This window comes from Zosterops lateralis (assembly GCF_965231275.1).
Source record: "Zosterops lateralis genome assembly, chromosome: 2".
NCBI classification, from domain to species: domain Eukaryota; kingdom Metazoa; phylum Chordata; class Aves; order Passeriformes; family Zosteropidae; genus Zosterops; species Zosterops lateralis.
This window is the reverse complement of record NC_139763.1, coordinates 106,494,504-106,516,670: the sequence shown is the minus strand read 5'-3', so window position 1 is coordinate 106,516,670 and position 22,167 is coordinate 106,494,504. Positions and strand designations below refer to the sequence as shown.

The 22,167-nt window shown below is 48.9% G+C and overlaps 2 protein-coding genes across 4 annotated transcripts in view; both read left to right on the top strand.

Moving 5' to 3' along the window:
* RCSD1 (RCSD domain containing 1) overlaps positions 1-20,826 on the top strand; it is a 30,154-nt gene extending 9,328 nt beyond the window's left edge. Inside the window, exons 1-6 of one of the 3 annotated variants that reach the window (XM_083884732.1) lie at positions 11,464-11,528; positions 11,889-11,996; positions 14,396-14,485; positions 15,617-15,688; positions 16,993-17,187; positions 17,768-20,826. In XM_083884732.1, coding sequence (XP_083740858.1) covers positions 11,466-11,528; positions 11,889-11,996; positions 14,396-14,485; positions 15,617-15,688; positions 16,993-17,187; positions 17,768-18,457 — 1,218 coding nt within the window. In that variant the 5' untranslated portion in view covers positions 11,464-11,465 and the 3' untranslated portion in view covers positions 18,458-20,826. Of the gene's footprint in view, positions 1-11,463; positions 11,529-11,888; positions 11,997-14,395; positions 14,486-15,616; positions 15,689-16,992; positions 17,188-17,767 lie in introns of those variants that run through there. The other 2 variants (XM_083884733.1, XM_083884734.1) reach the window with 2 other exon arrangements.
* A 1,217-nt stretch (positions 20,827-22,043) lies between these two features.
* MPZL1 (myelin protein zero like 1) overlaps positions 22,044-22,167 on the top strand; it is a gene marked incomplete at its 5' end in the record, with an annotated part of 36,536 nt that continues 36,412 nt past the window's right edge. Inside the window, one exon of the mRNA XM_083885110.1 lies at positions 22,044-22,123. The remainder of the gene's footprint in view (positions 22,124-22,167) is intronic.

The following is a 22,167-nucleotide window of genomic DNA, read 5'->3' as shown; positions in this document are numbered from 1 at the left end:
TTGGAAACTGTGTAGGTGATCACCTAATTTAATTTTGGAGAAATGAAAAGTAGTGCTGCTTGAAGGAGAGTGGGAGTCTTCGATTACTTAAGAAAGTGGTGCATTAGCTCTCAGATGACACTGAAGTCCTGCTGCCAAGTTAATCACAGAATCATCTAGATTGGAAGAGACCATTGAGATCATCAAGTGCAGCCATTAACCCAGCCCTGCCAAGCCCACCACTAAAACATACCCTCAGTGCTACATATACATGTCCTTTGGGATGGTGGCTCCATTACTTCCTGGGAACCTGTTCCACTGCTTGAACAACCCTTTCAGTGAAGAAATTTTTCCTGATACCCTATTTAAACCTGTCCTGGGGCAACTTGAGGCCATTCCCTCTCGTTATATTCCCACTAGCCTCCTTCACTGTGGCCTTCTTTAAGCAAGGAGCTGAGGGCTGTACTTGACAGAGCATTCCAGAGTAAGGGACTTCATTTTCAGCATCCCAATCTGAATTTTCATAACCTCAAATAATAGGAATGCTTAGTTTATCTGCTGCAAGGTTCTGGCTTAGTGATAGGAGTCACATTTAAGCAGCATTTATTTCCCCCAGAAGACTCAGAGAAATGGTAAATTTGATGGATAATTGCTTCAGATGTGTCCCTGGTGTTCACTTGGAGCAAGGGAAGAGCTCTACAACATCAACACTGTTCTTTTAAGGCCAAAAAAGCAGAGAAAAAAAAAAAAAAAAAGAACCACCTTTTTTTTGAAACTGTTTGTTCCATATAAATACATCCAGTATTTTAAAAACAAATATATTAACTTGAAGGAAATAGCAAGACACTGAGTTTCCAGGACTTCATAAGGGGAAGCAGTATATTAGTGTAGTCTCCTAGTGTGGTCAAACTTAGTAGTTGCAGATATCTGTGTTAAACTACTTATTTTTTGTGTCTCAGTACTTAAAGTTACTGATGGCTGAGCTCCAATTTGCAGAGGTAGAGGTGTAGTTAGATGGTTTGCAATACATTTCCACCTACAGCAGCCACACAGTAAACTACCAGCTTTTCAAATGTTCTGTACTTCTTTTTTTATTTCTTGAAGCTGTATCATAAGTACCTCAGCCTCTGAACAGAGACAACAGTGCACCCCAAAGGGTCCAAGGGAGAGCCCTGTGTGGTATGTCTGGGCTTAAAACCCAGTATGGGTGTGTTTCTGAAGTTGTGCTGCTTCAGGTGGCAGGAGAGCCCCCCTTGCATGGAGCCTCTCCAGGGAAAGGCTGTGTGGGCACAGCCTCTCAGCTTTTCCCTCTTTTTCCACTTGTGTGGCGGGGTATGACTGCATCCAGCCACGTATCAACTTTATCCACGATCCTTTTCCTGCTGCCTCAGATGATTTCCGTGTTGGCTGCCCGGCCTGTCTGTGAGCAGCTGTGCCGGGCTTGTCATGAGGCAAGTGCAGGGCCCTTCCACAGGAAAGGCGGAGGCCATTTCTCCTTGGACTGATTGGACTCTTTAATGAAGCTTCAAAGTTTTCCCTGCTCTCTTGGACACGCCAGTCACCTTGTCTGCAGGCAGCTGGCCTGGCTGGCAGTGTAGGGGTTTTAGTTCTCTGCTTAGCCCTCCTGTTTTTTCCTTCTCACTGTCTGCAGGCAAATGTTGTTATGTATCTTCTGAATTAAATAATCCTGAACTCTTTTTACTCTATGTCCCACAGCCTCTCCCCCTCAGGTCTCACTGGTACTTAATAGCCTTTTATTTCACCTTCCTACCTCTCATCCCAACCTCCTGTCTTCTCCCTGCAATAGCAGTCACCTTGTCCTTTCTTGAGTACCTTGTGTGTCTTTCCTCTTGAGTGTTCTGGCTTCTGGGACCAAACCTCATTTTAGTTGCTGGACTAAAATTCTTTCCTGGATTTATGAGTAAGTGAGAGGAATTATCTTGTCATAGATCAACTACAGGACTAATGCAGAATGGAAAGGCTTCAGTCCACATCTTGCAGCCACTGCCTGACCCTGTAGGTTCCTCCAGTCCACTGGGCACCCTCCTGCTCACATTAAAATTCAACCAGTGCCTGGGATGCTGCTTCTGCACAAGCCTTCACCTGTCCCTGGGTCCTCAATTCTTTCCCCCTGTCCCACATCCTCATCTCTTCCTGCCACTCCTTTCCCCATTAGAATATCTGAGCATTGCAAGCATTTGCAGTTGTTTGCAAGCACAAGCAAGCAGGACCAGGCATTTCACAAAAAACATTTATTACAGAAAGGGAAACAGTGACACCCATGTTTTGCTGGAGGTTTCTGTGGTCACCTCAGTCACAGATTCCCAGACCACTGTGAACACACACAAAATAATTTATTTAAATGACTGATTTTAACTGTTTTGCCAATCCCTGCACAGAGAGTCATGGCTGAACAGCCAGAGAAGCCTTTTCCTGCTTAGGGCACAGCAGAGCCAAGAGCTGCCTGTGTCTCTGTAGGGTACAGTCTGAGGTTTCACACATGCTGCCCCTGCACAGGCACCCTGCCCAGCAAGGACCAGGTGCTGCAGTTCGCTGCCTCTTTTGGTAATGGTGGTGCTGGATCAAACCCCTCTTGGCAGCCTTTGCCAGATGCAATAAGACACTTGCTCAGGAAGCCTGGGCTCTGTTCTGTTCTCTGAGAGTGTGGGCTTCAAACTCTTTGGTCTGCCCAGGAAGGGATGGGTTTTAATCCAGGATTTAGGGCAACCACTTGCCAGCCTGCTTGGTAAAGCTATGCCAACACGTAGCAAAGAATTCAAGGTTTTCGGGGGCAGAGGAGGCCTCACACACCTGCCTGGTGACCTGGGTGCTCTCCTGCCAGATGAAACCCTGGCTTGCCTCAGGTCCAGGTCTGGGGGATATGCAGCAGTAGCTCTATAGGCATTTAAGTGCACAAGCCCATACAGTGCCTTCTCAGCAGATGCTCCTAACAGTGATTCAAGGTAATGCTGCTGAGATTAATCAGCCCATGCAGTGTTGGGGCCATGTAGTCACTAGGCAATTGCCAAATATCCTCATTACCAAAAGGAGACTCAAGATATCACCTGTGCCTTTCACAGTGACTCTTGCTGCTTTTGCTAATCTTGCCAGACAGAGCTTGGCAAGCCCAGGCCAGGCGCTCCTGAGGACTATGTACCATGGCACAAAGGAAAAAACAACTTGCTTAAAATAATGATTATCTCATTTTATTTTCATTGTATTCACTCTCTGAAACAGAAGGTAGATAGTTTATTCACCACATCAAATTTCCCAATGTCTACAGATGTTTCCTATAATTCTGTTGTGAAGGACACAGCTCCTCTCCTGTGTGTCTGGCACTGGCTGCTCTCCTCTGCCTGTCTCCTCCTGCCTGGCACTGCCTGCCTCTGCTGAGCCCACAGCATCTCTCTCCAGCCACCACCCAGTAGACCCCATGGCCCAGCACACTTGGGCCACTGGTACCTCACAGCTACAAATAGACCTGGGTACCTCAAACCATTAAACCATGGAAAACCATTGGGGGTTTCCCCTCTGCTTTGAGTAGGCAAGGCTGGGAGTGCACAAACCATTTATTTACAGTGTAGTGGATGAGTTCAGCACAGTGCTTCTACCTTTGAGAAACATTTGTCCCTTTACTAGTTTCAGACTACTTATCAGCCTCTACCCAATTCTCAAATCTTGCTTTGGTGAGCCTTTAAATTTGGCAGATCCAACCCTCTGTAGTTTTCAAGTGAGGCATTTGAGAGATTTTGTTGCAGTCTTCTGGATGAGAGCTGCTGAGCTGGAATATCCTCACGTTACCCTTTGACCCCGAGTGCCAAGATGGCAGCACTTCACAAGGGAGCTCTCAGAATGAGAAAATCAAGACCAGATCACTGCAAGTCTTGAGAAAAATGTTGCCCTGAAGCAAACTCTTTCCAAACTCAGGGAAGTGTTACGTATTTTTCCATATTTTATGTAAAGTGGGATTTTTCTGCCCTTTCTCTTAAAAACAAACAATCCCTGGTAATCCACATTCCTCATAAAATTCTGCCCTGGGTTATAGGTTATAGTCACAGCTCCTTCCTCGCTATCACCCTCATGATAGCTGTGCTATAGGCTTGCAGTTGAAGTCAGGCACACACTCATCCTATATTCATATATCTGTGGTGGGATAAGTGTTGACCTGGGTGCCACTCTGAGAAGGAATGCCATACTTCTGAGTTGTTCTTGTGGCTAACTTCTTCAGTAGCCTCTGAGAGAAAGGCCAGCAGTCGTTTACCCTCAGGCAAGAAGCTTGCTCTCTGCTGAAAATGTTTCAAAGAGTTTCAAGAGAAGACCTGATGTGTTTTCCTGCCACTTGCATTTCAGGAATTTTAGTTGAGTCTTTGTTAGGGTTGTGAGTTCCCCTCTGTTTTCAGAGGGAACTGAGGAGAGCTGCTAGAGTTCTCTGGGTTCTAACAACACTGACTGCCTTGGAGGCAGCACATGAAAGCAGGACTCCTTACCTCCTCCTGACTGCCTCCAAAACTTCCATGTCCAGTATTTTTTTACTTTTTTGACATTTCTCAATTAACGAGCACTCCCTTGTCTCAAGGAAACCACAGTCTACAGATAAGAAGAGATATGTACAGAAGAGATGTGTGGCTGGGTCAGAGGAGTCTAAAACCCCATTTTTGGGGCCAGGAGCTCAGAGTGGTCCCAAACTTAGTCTGAGGTCCTGTTGTCTTCGCAGGGTACTCAGAAATCTGGAGCTCAAACTCCAGCATTCACAATATAATTCACAGATTACTTTCCCCAAAGCTGCAAGAATGAATCTGTTGGGTGTGACATCAACCAGGTGTGGAGGCTTCCTCTGCACTGGCTGAGGTTTCACAACGTAGATGAAGCTTTTTCTTGAGCATGCAATGGTTCTGCACAGTTGTGCACACTCTCATATGAGACATTAACTCCTTTTTTTGCAAGTCAAACTAGAAACCTGTTTGCACAACTTTTAAAATGCCAGTCCTGGTGAACAAGTTTGCATGCAGGTATTCTGCAGACGTGCTGGGGTCATCATTATACTCCTCAACAAACTCTTACATTCTTTCATAACTAGATTTTATGGACAGATATCAGCCCCAGAATTCTTCTTGCATCTTTCAAGTGGAAATCTTACTTTCTTTGCTCAGCTTTCTATTATGTTTCACTCCTGCATCCCAGCAGTGAGGGGCCCATGGCCCTCTGAGACCAGTTATTCCTTTTTGCTCAGCCATCTGATGGCACCTTGGGGGAAAAGGATTGGGGGACTCTGTGCATGCTGCCATTCATAATGCTCACAAAATTCTCATTGGGATTGTGAAATGGAGGTGTTTAGCATCTGGTAAAGGCTGAGCAAAGAAAACATTGCAGAAAGATAGATAGTTTTTTGGTAGTGTTTAGGATACATTTGAAAGACCTGCAAGATACTCTTGTCTTGTCCTCTCCTGGAAGGAAGGTAACTGTGGTAATGCAATAAATGCTCACAAAGTTCTCAGGGCTAGCCTAGCCCTACCAGAGGAAGTGCAGAGGTGACTCACAGGGTAGCTTTTGCTCTGGTGGAGCACAGCACAGTAAATATCTCCCCTGCTGTACAGTAAATGGTAGGAAAGGCAGGTAGGAGCCTTGGCCTTGCTTCCCAAGGTGCTACAGGCTGCACTGACACAATGATGGACAGGACTGGCTATGAAGGATCACAGAGGCACAGCTGCAGCCACTTCCAGCTGGGGCTTCTGCCAATAATTAAAATTTACTACAATGAGACAAGGAGCAGCTTCCTTGCCAGATAAGACGCCAAGTGAGTAAATAAATCACATAAATCCCTCCTGAAAGAGAGAGCTGGAAGGTCTCCAGTGAGAATGATTTGTGAAGAAGAGTAAAGAGAGAGATGGGAAGAGGGATGCTTTGCTGGGATGAAGAGGGGTCAGTGTAGCAAGAAGAGTTTTGTTTATTCAGGGCTTACATCTTGAGATGTGTTGCTTCTTGAGCCAGGGGCCCAGCGTGGTGCTGAGCTCCAGTCGGAACAAGCGTCGTGAGATTTCCTTCTAGGGATGTAAAACATGGCCAAGGCCAGTGTGAGCCCACCCACTTCCTGGGCAATCTGTGTTCAGGCTGTTTGTGCTTTTGTGGGTCGCAGCAAGAACAGCAGGCTCAACTTGTGGGTAGCAGCATCTCCTGCTTTGTGCTGCCTGATCCCTCATGCTGTGATTCAGGTGTTTTCCCACCCTCTCGTCTTTCAGTTTGCTCTTTCGGGGGAGTTTGTGTTTTAAATATACCCAGCTTATGTGCCTCTCCCTTCTCAGTGCAAACAATGTTCCCCTTTCAGTATGATCCTGATGCCACTGATGTAGTTGCATGGCTACAGATAAACAAATCAGTTCAGGTTATATTGGCAAGCTGGGATTCATCTAAATGTCAGATGCAGAAGAGATGACTTTGAATGAAACTACAAACTACATATTAGAGAGGTTTTTCCATTCAGTAGCATGGGTCCAATCCTAATTGAAAACTATTCTTGAGCTTTTTTGGTTGAAGAGGAGCTCCTTATGAGCTGCCCATCTAATCTTATCTGCACTTAAAAAAATGCAAGAACCAAAATAACTGAGATGCATTTGTGGTGCATTTTCCAGAGCAGAAGTTCATGTCCTCTGCAGATAAACAGGAAGCATACCTTAGATCGTGCCCTGTGTCAGTCTTCAGTGACCTTTTGCCTCCAGCTGGCCTCTGTGGTGGTTGAATAAAAGGGGTCAGGGAGAAGGGATTGGCTCTTGCCAATGGAAATCGTCAGCCCAAGTTGGAGCTGTGTCGTCATCACTCCTCCATTGCTTGGTCTGAGGTGTGCAGGATATCTCCAGTTCATCAAACCCAGCTCTTCAGGGGAACCTTTTTGGGGAAGAGGCAGCACCTCACAGCAGGAGTAGGAGACATTCACCCCTCCAGCCCCTGGGGAGCCCTGAAAGGAGCCGGATTCCCTGATGCAGCTTAGGTGTCATTCCCAAAATGCTGCTTTCTGTGTCAGAGTCGGGTACTTGAGAGCTTGAGAACAGCTCCTTTCAGCCGAGCCGATTGCAAATGAGCTCATTTAGGCAGAAAAGCAGCACCTCGATCAGATCAAGGCTGTATTTTGCCCTGCACACTGGGAGAGTTAGCTCAGTTTGGTATAAACTTTCCTGTGCAGACAAGGGCTGTGGCTGGCTGGCTCCTCAAATCCTGCTGCCACCTCACTGAAAAACGAGAAGGGTCGGCCCTGGGAAGGCTTTATGCAGAACGCTTTGCCTTCGGAGAGCTGAACCAGGCAGCGAAGCAAGGGTCTGCAGGAGGCTCCGTGCCCTCCTGAAATCCTGCCCCTGTGTCAGGATTGATGCTTTCATCCCAGCAAAACCACAACACTGCTTCCCAGTTGCTGGCCTCCAGGCAGAGTGTGATGATGATTTGTTTTGACTTCAGGAGTTTCCTCCCCACAGATGCATCCCCATCCCTTCCTTAGCTGAGCAGATCCTACAGGTGTAGAGCTTGGCCTCTGCCATGCAGCAGAAGAGAAACCTGCTCACACTTTTGGCTGCTGCTTTTGAAGCAGAACTGCTGGGGATGGCTGACACGGTATTTATGGGTGTTTTGTAGGGGCTTAATAGCAACTTCTTACCAGTGAAATGCTCCCTGTGGTGGTCACAGGTCATGGCCTGGGCTCGGCTGCACCTCAGGTGGGTTGTGCAGGGTGAAACACCAGTGCCACAGACCAGCCAGCCTCTACCAGCAGGCATGCAAAAATACGATTTTTCTGTCTTATCAGCACAGGAGGACACATAGGGATGTCATTTCCTCAGGCTCTGGCTGGAGCAGTCAAAGGGAAGCCCTCCCCTCTGTGCTTTAGGCTGTCCCTGCCACCCCTCCACCCCTTTCCACTACAGCAGGGCAAGCACGTGTTGGGCCGTGCTGTGAACTCCAAGGCTGAAATGATCTGGGTTAAAAATAACCGTGTAAAGAGTTAAGGGGTGTATTTTAAGCCCAGATCATTTCAGTGATCCAGTTTGCAGCACAGCCCCACAAACTCACATGGGTGCAGGGGAGGGGGGAAGGGGGAAAGGAAAGGTCAGGGGAGAGTGAGTGGTTGGAAACATAAGCTGTCTGAAACCAAGGCCCTGTGAAACTGTGCCCCAAAAACACTCTCTTGTTTTCTTCTAGCATACTGACAACTCCCTTCTCATGGTGCAGCATTATCACCTTTTCTGGATCTGAAATCAAGACACTGGCCCTGAGCCTTGGATGCCTTGTTGTATCTTCCTCTGAGACATTATGTTTGTCATTATTTTTGCTGTATTTGTTGTTGCTGAGGTAGATTGTGTGTGCAGCAAGGAAAAGACCCCTGTGAGAGTCACAGGGGAGCTTTGCAGTGCTTATGTGAGCACAGGATCCGGCATGATGGGCTTGGGTGAGAACAGGCTGCAGGGAATCATTCCTGTGAAGCTTTTCTGAAACAAAGGAGGGACGTGGAGATCAGGGACTGGCCTCAAAACCATATCTAGATGCAGCTGCATGAGAGTTGGGCTGATAGTTGCACAGGACCAATACCAAAAATTGTGTAACCATCACTGATTTCATAGCTGCTGAGCACTCCAGCCTTGCAAGGTGCTGTGGAGGTGTTGTTTCTCAGATAAAAGGTGACCCATCTGGCCAAAATGTCCCACCTCAAAAGCAGACAACTCAGAAAATTTGTAGGGGAGGGAAGGAGATTGGGGAAGTACAAATCTCTGCTGTTTTTCAGCTGGTATTTAGCCAAAATGCTCCACTGTATGACAGCCAGTGGAACTTTCCTCTTTTCAGCAGTCAAACCAGGTACACGATGGGGCATTTCTGTGGGGACCTAGTGGAGCAGATCATTCCTGTGGGAATCCAGTGGACCCAGGCAGGCTGTGAGAGGAGCAGGATCTGTGCCAAACACAGTGGCCTCCCTTCACACAACCTGCAGAGTCAGGGGTTGGTGGGCAGTTTTGCTCTCGCAATAGAGGCAAGGACTCTGATGCATGAGGAAGGAGAGGTTTGGGAGGTTCAAGTTGGCACATTTATACCTCAGACACAGATAAAAGCAGAACTTTGTTCCCCAGTGCTGCTACCAGGCACTAGGCTCAGTTTTAAAAGCAGATGAAGAAACATGGTTTTGAAAACCATTTTCAAATTTACTCAATTTTATAAACTTACTTGGAAGAGAAAAGTGAAACAAACCCCTTGCAGAGAACTTGGTAGTTGCACTTCCTTTTTTTGCAGACAGTGCCAAGCTTACATTGATGGGATGGTGCAATTCCCCTGTACAGCTCTGTCTGACATTTTTCAGAATATACAATGCTTACACACTTATTTTTATGGAACAGTAAAAGGCCTCAGAGTAGCAGTCACCAAATTACTGATGGACAAAGCTTTTAACCTTAGCTCAGTGGTTTTAGTCCATGCAGACTGACCGTGATTTTATTCTGAAAAGGGGAAGAATCAGCAGTTGTCTGCAAAAAGCACAAAAATCATGTCTGAGTAATTTCACCATTATTGCAAAAAAAAAAAAAAAAAAAAAAGGAGAGAGAGAGAGAAAAGGAGCAGAGCTACTTCTCATCACCATTTAGAAAAGTAGTGGTTATTTCACCAAGGTGGGAAACGTGACCAGGAGTGGGAGAGATTGCATAGTTAATATTGTGAGGCAGGAGAGAGCTCTGGGGTGAGAGAAGCAGATGTCTTAGGTGTGGAAGAGGCTGAGGGCTGGTATGCACTCTGGGTTGAAAGTGATAAAATGAGGTTTTTCACCTTCCTCACGCTGTTGGGAAGGAGGAGAGGGAGACTACCAGCCCTGTTCCTGGAAGTCAGAGGAATTATGTTCTCCTTGCAGTGCGAGGAAGGGAACTTTTTGCACCCAAATACAGCACTTTCCCTCGACCAGAAGACACTTCTGGTCTGGCAGAGCCTGGCACGTCACTTGGGGGCGGAAAAAAAAAAGTTGCAAAAAAGCTGGATACAGCACAGCAGTGTAAGAAAGGACCTGAGTAAAGGATCCTTTCCTGCTCTTTATTTTCTGTAATGGGAGAGTCTGCAGCTGGCAGTTTGTGGAGGACACAGCCCCGTGGGCTACTGGAGCTAATCTTAGAATGGCATGTTCAGTGCTTCCTGCGCCCCGGCACAAGACACCCATGGAACCGTGCTGGCCTCCCAGCTCGCATCAAAGAAAGGCAGCTGTGTTTTCAGGCTGAAATTAAAAGAAAATGAAAGAAAGGAAAAATTCACCCCAGAAACAAGAGGTCAGGGAGGCCAAGAGGAAGTTCAGTGGCTTTTCTGGGTAAAGGCAAAGGGCTGTCAGAGAAGCTCTTGGAGAAAAATGGACTATGAGGGAGGCAGCCTTTCTGCCACAGACAGAACACTTGCAGCTGCTTAGTTTCAACTGAGTCCATGCTTCAGGTGTCCATTCTGCCATGCCCAGGTATGCTGGGAGATGGAATGATGAGCCAAGCTTGCCAATCCATCCTGCATTCTCCAGATTCATTCTTTGTTCCTTCCTTCCTCTTTCCAGCCTGCCCTCCCTTCACAGCAGGGAGGCACAGCCTGCATCTTGCAACTGGTGTCCCTCCCCACTAAGTCCAGCCATCATTTTTCATGTGCAGCAGGTGGCCCTGCTGATCTGCTTACCTCACTCTTTCTTCCATTCCATTATCTGCCACTTTCCCTCCCTGTAATTACACCAATGAAAAGTGAATAGATGAGGGGAAGGTGCATGAAGGTCACTGGGACAAGACAGCTTGATATGACTTCCTTGGATTCAGGAAAGCTATTCCAAAGTGTATGGGAAATTTAACAGGGAATGGCAGACACCTACAGGGGCTTGTGGGCCTGGGAAAAAGAAGATAACATTGATTGGTAGCATTTATTTACAGCTCTCTGAGAAAAGGAAAGGCCTTTTTCCACCGTGCAAACAAACCCAGAGAAGCAGAAAGGGCATTGAGGCAGTGGGGTGGGAAGTGTGGTGCTGTTCATGGGTTCATGGTGGTGGCACAGGGAGCTGTGAGGTGTGAGGTTCCATACTGATGGTTCGTAGCCTGGTTATTGTTATTCCTGGTTGGAATAACAATTGTTGTTTAGTTATTCTCAGTTCCTCTGGTTCGGTTTCCCCGGCATCAGATACTGGAGGTGAAGAACAAAGGTTTCCTTTCATCAGCTTTGATTTCAAGGCTTTCTACTCACACTGCTCAATAGACACGTAGCAAAGAGAACAAGGTAAATGTGGGATGACACCAGGGCATTGTGATGTGGGAAGAGCTGCTTCATCCAGACTCCAGCACAAACCTTCTGCTTCTCATCCTGCTGTGGACCCAGGGGAGGGGAAGCTTCTCTCAGCCATGGTATTTCCTCCTTTCCCCCCCCTCCCCCCCCCCCCCCCGCCTCAGTATTTCACTGAGAAAAAAGCAGAATGGCAAGGGACACATCTCTAAGCAGATGTTGGCTTGCTGTGAGGACTGGGAATGGCTTCTCACAGCAGAACCACTGGAAAAGCAAAGCTGATGGTGACCAGGGCAGTAACAAGGGTATGGGAAGGCTGAGGATGTGTATGGGAATGTACATTACTGCCTGCTCCATCTGCTCACTGCATGGATAAGAGGAACAGACACTTGGCTTGAGACACCTGGTTTGCTTCCATTGAAAACTACTGAGTGTAGGCTCTTCAGCTGGAGCTGAAAGGCTCTGCATGAATTACTGATTTTTTGGGATATTTGAAAATGCTGCTAAATCCTGTCTTCCAAAACTTCTTGCTCTCAGGCTGGCTGATTGATGCCAGATGTGAGAAACTCTGCTTCAAGTCCTTGCTTACTCTTGAACTTTGTAACACATACACAGGCTTGCTTTTCCCAACCTTCACTCACAACTTCTTGTTCCTGGTTTGTCAGAACAGGCCAGCAGAGACCAACTCAGAGGTGGACAAGTCAGCATCGCCCTCAGTGGCTCAGCTAGCAGGGAAGTTCAAAGAGCAAGCAGCCAATATCCCTGGAAAAGAGGTAAGGTGCAGGAAAAGAGGTAAGCAGGAAATTGAGTGGGAAGTTAATCACTTGTCTCTTCCTGCTGGAACATCAGTGAGCGTGAATCCACCTTGATTTTGGATCTGCACAAAGGATTCATCTCCTCATGCAATGCAAGCTGTGGCTGTGTCTTCCATGCATTTCTGATTGGTGGATGAGTGTTTTGGTAGAGCCATGTTTTGGGAGAGACACTAACCAAGGCATTGCAGAGCTTGGTAGGGTGCATAGATTTATCCACCAGCAGCAGACAGCAGTGCATGCCTGTCCTATTTGGGCTGCCTTTGTCGGCAGACAGCAGCAATGAATAATGAAATAGCCAATATTAGTGGGGAAAGAAACAAACAACAGATGATGCAGCTGTAGCAGCCAGTGGCAGATCATCAGCACCTCGTTCACAAAAGGAGGTTTCCTCTAGGTTATTTATTACTTCTGTGTAAGTCTCAGAGAAAGCTGCCTCTTTACTCACCTTCACTGCCTCTTCCCCATGATATTTCAGACTCTGCCTGTCTCTATCACGCTGAAACTTTATTTTAATGAAATCCCACTATGCCAAGCATTGTCTCACACGCTGACTTTCTCCAGCTAAGCAAAACACTAGAATACCTCTCTCAGGAAGAAGGGAAATCAGGGTTATTTAGGAAAGGAGGTTCACATTTTCAGAGAGCCTCCTGTATCCTTATGCCTTTTTCTTTTAGAAGCATAAATGTTTGCTGGTGACACTTTTCAGGCGTCTTTTGAAACTGAACTGCTCCCTTCTGCCACTCAGCTCCTGATGGCAGCCTGCCCTCAGGGTATCCTCCCTGTCACCCCTCCTGTCTTTGGCTGGATGCAGTGGTGACCTCTGCCCTGCAGGGCTGGCTTGCCATCATCTATCAGAGGTTAGCACTCCCAGGATGGGAATAGCCAGTCCTTTCCCAAGCACTGTTTTTTTTCCTTCAGTCACCAGCACACCACTCTGTCTGTCCCATTACAGTAATTTCCTCTTTTGAAGGTATGGGATTTAATTGCACTAAGTCCCTCACCCTTCAGAAGGCAGAAAGTTCCCAGGCCTCTCTTGTGTTATCTGCAGACCTCTGCTGCTCCCAAGCCAGGGCAGTGTGGAGGGGCCTCACAGTGCAAGGAAACTAATTTTCTCCAGAGACAGAGGAGGACAAAGTTTCCTGTCTTTTCTCTCCAAGCCATCTGTCACTTCCCCACCAGCTTTCTCAAGCTGGCTTCAGATTAATGGCCCAAGGGATGGTCTTTAACCCTTACTTGGCCCATGCCAGCAGAGAGGAATCCTGTCAACCAGGGAACCTCTGACACATCCAGTGTGACACAGCACAGGATTTCATGGTTGCAGAATGGTGGGGTTTCCACAAGACACGTTCTTGCTTCCTGGCATGACACAAGGATGAGGGCAGAGCTGCCCTGGGCTGCTTAGAGATGCAGGACCTCCAAAATTTAAGTGACACCAGGTCCACCAAGGCAGCCAACTGTACAGAGGGCAGAGATGCCATAATCCAACTTTTCACATGCCAGCCTGTGAGAAGGTAACAAAATTATCCAAATACTTTATTGTGGATCTTATCCAAGATTCCAAATATTAGCCAGTTATTTTGGATTATTTATTTTAACACATGAAAAGTGTGTTAACAGCTTGGCAGGAGACTACAAACCTGGCATAAAAATAGAGATGGCTTGGCTTCAAGACTAGAGCAATGGTTATGTGCTATGCATCCCTTCCTTCCTAGGGAGCTGTCTCACAGATCTGAGAGTCCAAGGACATTCACAAGGAATCAGTGTCCCTGCCATTAAGTTGCCTTGTTCCTTCTCCTCTGGAGAATCTGTTTTTTAGTCAAATTTAAGATTGCAGCTGAGGCCTTGTCCCTGTGTGCTGCTTTCCTTAATTCAAGAGAAACAAATGTGGATGAAATTGTGAAAAAGTCAGAATTCCCCTTTTTGCCCTGGAAATATGAGACATAAAGTAGGAAATCATGAACCAGGTAGGCAGCTGAGACTCATTGAAAGGAAATCCTGGTAATGACAGGAAACAGAACAGTTACAACCTCTCCAGTGTGAAGGGGTTTCCAGCAGGATGCTTTGCAGACAAAGTTTCTGGGAAGGCTTCTCCACCCTCCACAGCTTAGAAGAATGTCTGTTGTGCAAAGAATGAGATCCAAACTACTCTTCCAACACTAGGACCGGGTTCTAGATGCCAAAAGCACACCCATGTGCCAATACTGTCTTTTGCTGCCTTTGGATGACTCATTTGGGCAGGCTGAGCCCTGCCTCCCGAGCAGGTCACTCACACAGCATGCCCTTTGGTGCTTGAATTTCACTTCCTTTTTAAGAAACCTGATTTCCCTGCTGCTGAGTTGGTTGTTTTCTTCTCTTAGGTACCACCACATAAGCCAACTCGGAGGAAACCGCCCTGCTCCCTTCCCTTGTATTCCCACAAAACTGAGACAAGTGACAATGATGAGCAAGTGAGTATCAGTTTAACAGAGGGACAAGGTCTTTCCTCTCTGCAACCTGTTCTCTCTTGAGACATGAGTTTGGAGGTGGCAGAGAGGTCAGGCTGTGCAGCCAAAGCCATCAATCACACAGCAGCAAACCTGCCCCTGCTTTCACACGTGTACTGACCCAGAGTCAGCTCCATGCTGTTCCCTGCTCCTGCAGCATGGATGCACAGCCCATTTCTACTGCTTTTGTTTTCACCCTTGGCACACTGATGGAGTGTGCCTAATCCAGAGTGAAGAGAGGGTTTGTTGGCAATACCCACAGGATATTTCTTTAGGACCCTTGAATGAGCAGGTGCCAGTAAGCTGGCTGCTACTCTACAAAATTTTACACTGAGGCCCTCTTTGGTCACTTCTGTCCTTCTGTATTTCAGAGTATGAGGTCTACCCACCAAATTTCATGTTGTCACCTGCCTTTAAAAAGCAGGTAGTTCTTTGTCCTTCCTACCTGAGAACTACAGGCTCTTGCTGCCTCCATGCTGAAGGAACATTAAGTTTTAAAATACTAGATTCCTCGCTTTTCTGAAAAAAGCAATATACCCCTCCTCAAAGCAATGCTCTCTCTTTCTCAAACTACTTCCAGCCTTTTCATAGCTCAGCCTTTCCTGCCATTTAGGCCTTTCCTGCTTATACTAATTGGATATCCTTTACCTTGGTTACTCAAGTGGTGGCAGAAAGTCTTTCCCATTACAGACAGTTCACAATATTTGCCAACCTTAAGGCTTTAAGAGGTAGAATTTTAATCTGCCTGGTCCTGAAATAATACCAGGGGAAACTGTGCCACAGGCTAGATACCTTAGTGAAGGCAATGTAGGAGCAGAGCCATCAAGCATCACATAACTCAGACACTTCAGACAGCAGCCCTTTTACCCCAGAGGAGGAGTACATGTATCTAGCCCTAGGATGGCTAGATATCAAAAGGAGAATGGGATCAGGAATGAAGAAAAGGAAACTTCTGTGTGGAAACACTGTATGAAGCTTAATTTGCTTCCCTACCAGCAGTTTCTGCTTATCTCTTCCAAGTTTTCTGCCTTTATTGTATTTCCTCTTTTTCACCTCCTACACTGTGACGTTTTCCTGTTTCATTCTATTTTGCAGAAGCGGTCGCCAAATGCTTGCTCCATTCCCAAGGTCAAAGTGAAAAGCTCACCCAAGATTGAAAAGCTGCAGGTAGGTCCTGGCAGAACCCACATGGCTTCCCCAGCAAATTAAAATTTATTGGCATTGGTCACAGCTACTTCCCTTGCAGAGCAGCCAGAGGGGAAGGGGATGCAGGGGCCAGGGGTGACAGCCAGGTAAACGGGGCAGTGGCCTCACTGGGGAGGAACCAGTCCCACCACACACAAAGAGGAAGGCAGAGCAGGTCTGGAAATTGTAACGGGCACCAGAAGCAGTGCAGTGATTCCCATGTGTTTCTGTGAGCATGTCAGTGCATGGATCAGGATCATTTGGATCTGTGGAGTACATGGCCGGGCATGGGCATAGCAGCAACACTGCTGGAGCAGGGGCCGGACCCTCTGTTTAAGTGCAGCTCTTGAGAGAAAGTCAGGGAAGCTCTGGCTGAGACTTCCTCCAGCTCTTTCCTTACAGCATTGTCACTCACACTGAGTCCCCTGCACTCCATTGGGGAGCTGGCCCCGAGCACAGGCAGTGACAATCCTGGCATTGGGGCGTGTTTTCCAGGCTCTGGCTGTGTCCCGTGTGTGTGTGCCTGGAAGCTCTGCACTGCACTTCCCTCATCTGGGTTCCCACAGATACACACAAACACACCCGGCACTTCCTGCCCTCTTTATGCTTCTGTGGTGCCTGAGCTGTGCTCCTGAGGGCAGCTCAGCCCTCGATGGCCTGAAAACAGAGTGCCCTGCCCCTGCCAGCTGCCTGTCCCCACAGCACGTGTCACTCCAGAGCCTCCTGGCCACCCTGACACAACCTGAGCCTATTCATAGCACTGTCCCTCCTGATGCACCCAAGGACATTTGCCTAGGGGAGCTGCTCACTGAGAGGCCAGCAGGAAGTGTTTTGCCACAGTGAATCACAAGCTTGCTGCTTTCCGTGGTCTTCTCACAATGGCACAAGTCATTCTGCAGGACCTGCAGATCAGGCTGGAAAAGGCGAGCTCCAATTGGGTGCACGCGGGAGGGTTTAAATCTTGAACCATTGCTGGCTGTACGTTCAGATTTTCTGCCAGCTCAGCCACTGCAGACTGTGGTGGCTTGGCTGGGGCACTGGAAAATCCCAAAAGGCCTCAGGATGACAAAAGAACATGTCCAGAGTTCCAGCTGCCAGGGAAAGACAAATGTCCAGTCATAACTTCTCTGCCGAGACTTGTTTGTTGACAGTGTCACCAGCACAACCGGGAGGTCTGTGGCTTGTGACAGCTGAGAGATGTAGCAGGGCAGGGGTTCCCCTGTGTGGTTATCGTGTGTAGCACACTCTGCTGTCACACATCCCCTAATGGGGGTTTTTCATTGCAGGCCAATCTGGCTTTTTCTCCAGCTGCTCTGCTGCCGGGAATGTCTCCCAAAAGCCCTGGGCTGAAAGTCCTGGTTTCTCCGTTCGGCACGCCCCCGTCCACGCCCACCAGCCCAGGGACTCAGTCCCAGCCCAGCGAGACGCCAGTCAGCTTTGATCAGCCCCCAGAAGGCACTCAGCTGCAGTTCTACAACAAGGTAGGATATCCATGCTAGGATTTCTCCATTCCACAAGGCTTGCCTATTGCTTGGAGATGAAGAGGAGGTTGAGCCCTCAGTCCTGCTGTAAGAGTGTGTATTGGTGGCCAAGAGAGAAGATCTATGCACCAGGTTCCAAACAGCCTTTCTGTAGCTGTGTGGAGTCTCCTCTCTGCCTGCCAGTGGCTCCAAGCAGCCTTCCTGTTCCAGGGATGGAAGGAAGGGATGAAGAGGCAGGACCCAAACACCTCAGCTCAGCAGTAACGGGGTGGCTGGTGCCAGGGAGTGCTGTGAGCAGGTGGTGCCACATACCAGTGAATGTCTGAGGTGGCTGAGGCTCAGTTTTGGTAGCCACACAGCACAGCAGTTTGTCAGGTGTCACCAGAGCACTCGGCAGTAAAGTGAAGAGCTATAACCCGCATTCACCTTCACCAGCTGGAGTACTGCCTCCTTCCTTAACCACCAAACTGCCAAGAGCAGAAAAGGCTAGTACATCCAGTGATGTATTCCTCTGCTGTGCATTCCTGCTTCCCATTACCACTCTCTTGACTGCTTCCCTGTCTGCTTTTCCTGCCCCCAGGTGCGGACGCGAGGATCGATAAAGCGCCGGCCTCCCTCCCGCAGGTTCCGGAGATCTCTGTCCGAGTACGGAGACGGGGAAGATTTAGGGCTCAACTTGTCCTCTCCAGAAAATGGGGCCAGGGAAGATGAGGTCTTTGGGCCCAACGGCAAGACAGAGGAGGTGGAAACAGGGAGCAAAGAGCAAAAGAAACAGGCAGAGAAGCCAACATCAAGGACAGGATCCAGCAGATCAGAGGGTGAAGAAGAAGGGAGCAAAGAGCAGAAGCCACAGGCAGAGTCTGATGAGAAGCCCCCGTCAAGGAAAGGATCCAGTAGATCAGAAGATGGGGAAAAAGGGGAAAAACAGGCAGAGGAAACTACTCCTTGCAAGAATAACACAGGGAATACAAAGGAGGAGGAAGTGTGTCATGATGCCCCAGGAGAGGAGAACTCTCCTCAGCCTCCCTCTGCAAACAATGAGATGTGTGACAGTCCCCAGGGAGAAGAGCAGCAAAACACTGCCTGTGAACAAGGAAAGGGGGACAAGGAGAAGGAGGAAGCTGAAGCTGAAACAAAGGAGGGCAGTGAGAGCACAGACACACAGAGAACACCAGACACTGCAGAAACAGCAGTGGCACAGGATGCAGTGGGATTAGGGACTGGCAGTGAGCCTTCAGTGTCAGTCACTCAGGACCAGGGCACAGCGTAGCTGTGGCACACAGGTAAGATGGCCCAGCATGATGGTGGCTCCTAAGGCCACCTGAGGGTTTTGCTGTTAGCAAAAATGGCAATTGTGACAGAACACAGCAATACTGCTGCTCCCTACATGTCCAAAGTCTCAGATCTCAGGCCCTTTGAGGCAGGGTACTCAAAACAACCATCCCTCCTGGGTGGTGTTACAGAGAGGATGGAAAAGAAGCAAAGCTGATTCTGGATTGAGTATAATGGAGAGGCTCTGGTCACCAGGCATACTCCTGCATTGCTGTTTTGAAAGTAATCTGAAAGTACTTGCAGTAAAAAGCACATTTCCCCAGCAGTAACCATTGATATACACCATATCAAAATGACTGCTTACATATAAGTATTTATATGTGTGCACATGTTGTATGTATACATGTGTACATATATCTATTCCCTGTGTGTTTAGCTTGTTAGCTTTGCCAGCAAACCCAGGGCACACCAGTTTCATGACAGGCTCTGAAAGCATGCAAACATGGGCCTTTGCTACTGAAATAAAAACTTCAGACTGCTGGCTGAAGCAGGCCTTGTTCCATGCACCCTCTTGAGTGTGCTATAACCGCTGATAACATAGCCACAGATGCCTGAGGATGTGTCTCATCTCACTTCAGCCACTTCCTCTTCAAATGCTTCCTTGGTTTGGCAAGGAGCAGCTGAAGGAAGGATTCTGGGGCTCAGGCTGCAGTTCACCTTTGCCTCCTAGCACAAAAACCACCAAAGTATCCCCAGGACTTCCCAGCACAGTCTTTGCTTAGACCCCTGATTATTTTTCATTATTTCCTTATTTATTTTCCCCTCTCAAAAGGACATACCCAGTCAGGGCAGAGGAGATTTAACATGTGGATGCTAGCCATCTAACCCAATTGAGATGGAAGCTACTGGAAAACCTTCAGTAGCAGGAGAGGAGCAGAATGCAGAAATCTCCTGAGGTCCAGACTCATCACAAGAGCTATGTGCCCACTCCCTGGCTCTCTGCTTTGCACCGTCATATTTTGGGACAGCTGGAACAGGAGACTGTTTGCAATCTCTTCAGAGTTCAAAACTCTGGTGATGGCTGGCATTCCTTGGTGATATTTGGGGATTGAGAGACCTGATACCTGCTGTCCTGGAGCCAACAGCCACCACCACTCACAGTCTTTCTGCTTCTCCATCCTGCTCCAAAATGTCTTTTTCTTCTCCCCTACATTGGTCTGAGATGAAGTTCATAATTTACGTACATACATACATGTATGGTGCCTTTTTGGTAGCTTCTTTTAAAGTACTTTGGGTATAAAACTTCACTAAATAATGTTTTAACAATAGGAAACAGTATGTTTTCTCCATATGTACTTTATGGCAGACAATGTGAACTCTTAACATGGGGAAAACTCCTAGAACATTGATCATAAAAATATATAAATATAAAATATAAAAATAAAATCCCTTTGAAGTGGGGCTGATCTGTGAAGCAGCCACCTGTGGTAGGCTGGTAGGTCTTGTGTGCTTCAGCTTTGGGGTGCTTTTAGTGTGGTGCAAAGTGACAACCAGCAGATTGTGTGCAAAGAAAACCTGTGCTGAGTAGGTCAGCAGGGCAAGTTCTCTTATCTGGCTCTGGGCTTCAGTCCAGATTTAGAAGGGCTGCTTGCCCATCAGCCTTTCTCACTTCCAGACCTTATCCAGTTCATTCTGAAGCTTGGTGTGTGGCCACCAAGAGCCACTCAGTATAGAAAGCATCCCAGCTTCCTGGAAACAGCCAGTTAATTTTGTGCAGGTCAAAGAAGGAGTCCAGGCTGGCTGAGTTTCCAGCAGAGTTGCCCGGCTGAATTGGTGGAGCTCAGACAGCCAGTCCCTCCTAAGTACTGTACTAGATTTGAATTCACTCTTGGGCCACTAAAAATCATGAGTTAGCAGTCACTACAATTTTAATCTGCAGAGTATTTGGGGGAAGGTGGATGTCAGACCATACATGGCCAGTTTCCTGGCAGCGGTGCCTGGAGCTGTGTTGGCCCCACAGAACAAAATGTCCGTACTGTGATGTGGACTGAGGTCACACGTGCTGAGAAGAGCCAGCAGCGCTTCCCCTTCTGAATTATCATGGCCTTGTTGGCAAACGTGACCTCCACACCCTTTTGAGCCATGCTGTGGAGCATCCTTGTCTTTGAATCCATTTTAATCTGCTTGCTCGAGCTTGTATTCCAGGGCAGGCTGCAATCACTGGCTGCCCCTGTTTCTTCTCTGAGCAGAGAGTCCCATCTGGATGTGAGTGTTTGTGCCCTATTGTACGTACAGATATATGTGTGCCTGTGTATGTGTGTCCCGAGCACGGGAATGGAAACCCGAGGGAGAAACAGAATAAATGAATGGTGGAATAAAAGCAAAACAAAAATCTGTGTGTTTTGTTTCCTCCTGGAGAGATGAAGAAGCCCGAGGAAGAACAGACAGAACTGGTAGCAGCAGGCAAAATATGGGTGAGATTTCCATCGGCATTAGGAGTTCAAAATTTAAATTTGAGACAGCAACTGAAGAACAGGGAGGAGGAGTAAGACTTTGAAAGAAGTCTGGGATGCAGAGGCATGGAAACACGAGGATGTCAGGACGCATTAGCGGGACAGAGCACATCAGGGACAAGCGGGATTCCAGCCAGGAGGATGCCGTGGGCTCAGAACCCCCAGGCGGTGCCCGTGTCTCCCGCGGGGGCTTGTCCTGCCCGTGGATCAGCCCCGGAGGGTCCGAGCGCACCGGGACAGGGGACACGGGACACGCGGGGACCCGGTGCCGCCCCCCGCCACCGCCAGGGGGCGCAGCGCGCGGCGCGGCCCGGGGCGAACCAAAGCCGCTGCGGGGGGGGGAGCGGGGTGTCCCATTCCTCCGCCCCCCCATCCCCAGGGAATGCGCTCCCCCGGCTTCCAGCGCCGCCGCGGGCGCGGGGCGGGAGTGGGATGGGAGTGGAAGTGGGAATGGGAAAGCTGGGCTGTTCCTGCGCCCCTCGGGTGAGCGCGGGAGCGGGATCTGCGCGGGGAAAGCAGCGGAGCCCGCGGGGACCGTTGCTCCCCCGCGCGGGGACGCGGAGCCGTCGCTAACGAGCGGAGCCGGGGGGTCGGGGGAAGGGCGATGCCAGGGATTATCCTGGGATAGGAGACGGAGCGGACGAGCAAAGAGAAATGACCGCAGCCCCTGCAGTCCGGGAGAGCAGCGGTGTGTTTCGGGGCGCTCGGGAAAGCCGCTGGCGGGGGTCAGCAAGGGCAGACCTGCACAGGCAGAGGTTCAGCGGCCAGGCCCGGAGGAGGCGGGACGCCAGTGAAGTGCTGAGCTGGAAAGGTACCTACAGAGCGGCTCGTTGGTCTAGGGGTATGATTCTCGCTTCGGGTGCGAGAGGTCCCGGGTTCAAATCCCGGACGAGCCCGCTGGGAAAGGGGCGCGCTGCGCCTCCTATTTTGCCGCCGCGGGGCCCCCTGCGCTTTTGGGCCCCAGGCCCGCCCGCAGCGGCACCGGCACCGGGGGCCCGGGCGGCACGGCGGGCCCGGCCTCAGCCGCTCGGAACGGCCAGGAGCGGCCCCGCAGCGCCGGCTCGGTGAGAGAGGGGGAAGGCGGGAATCTGCCTGGGAAAAATGGGAATAGTGACGCCCGGTGCGAGACGGAGAGGAGCGGCCGGTTCTCGGTGGGTTCTTAACGCTTTTTTTGGGCTAAAACGGAACGAGTGGG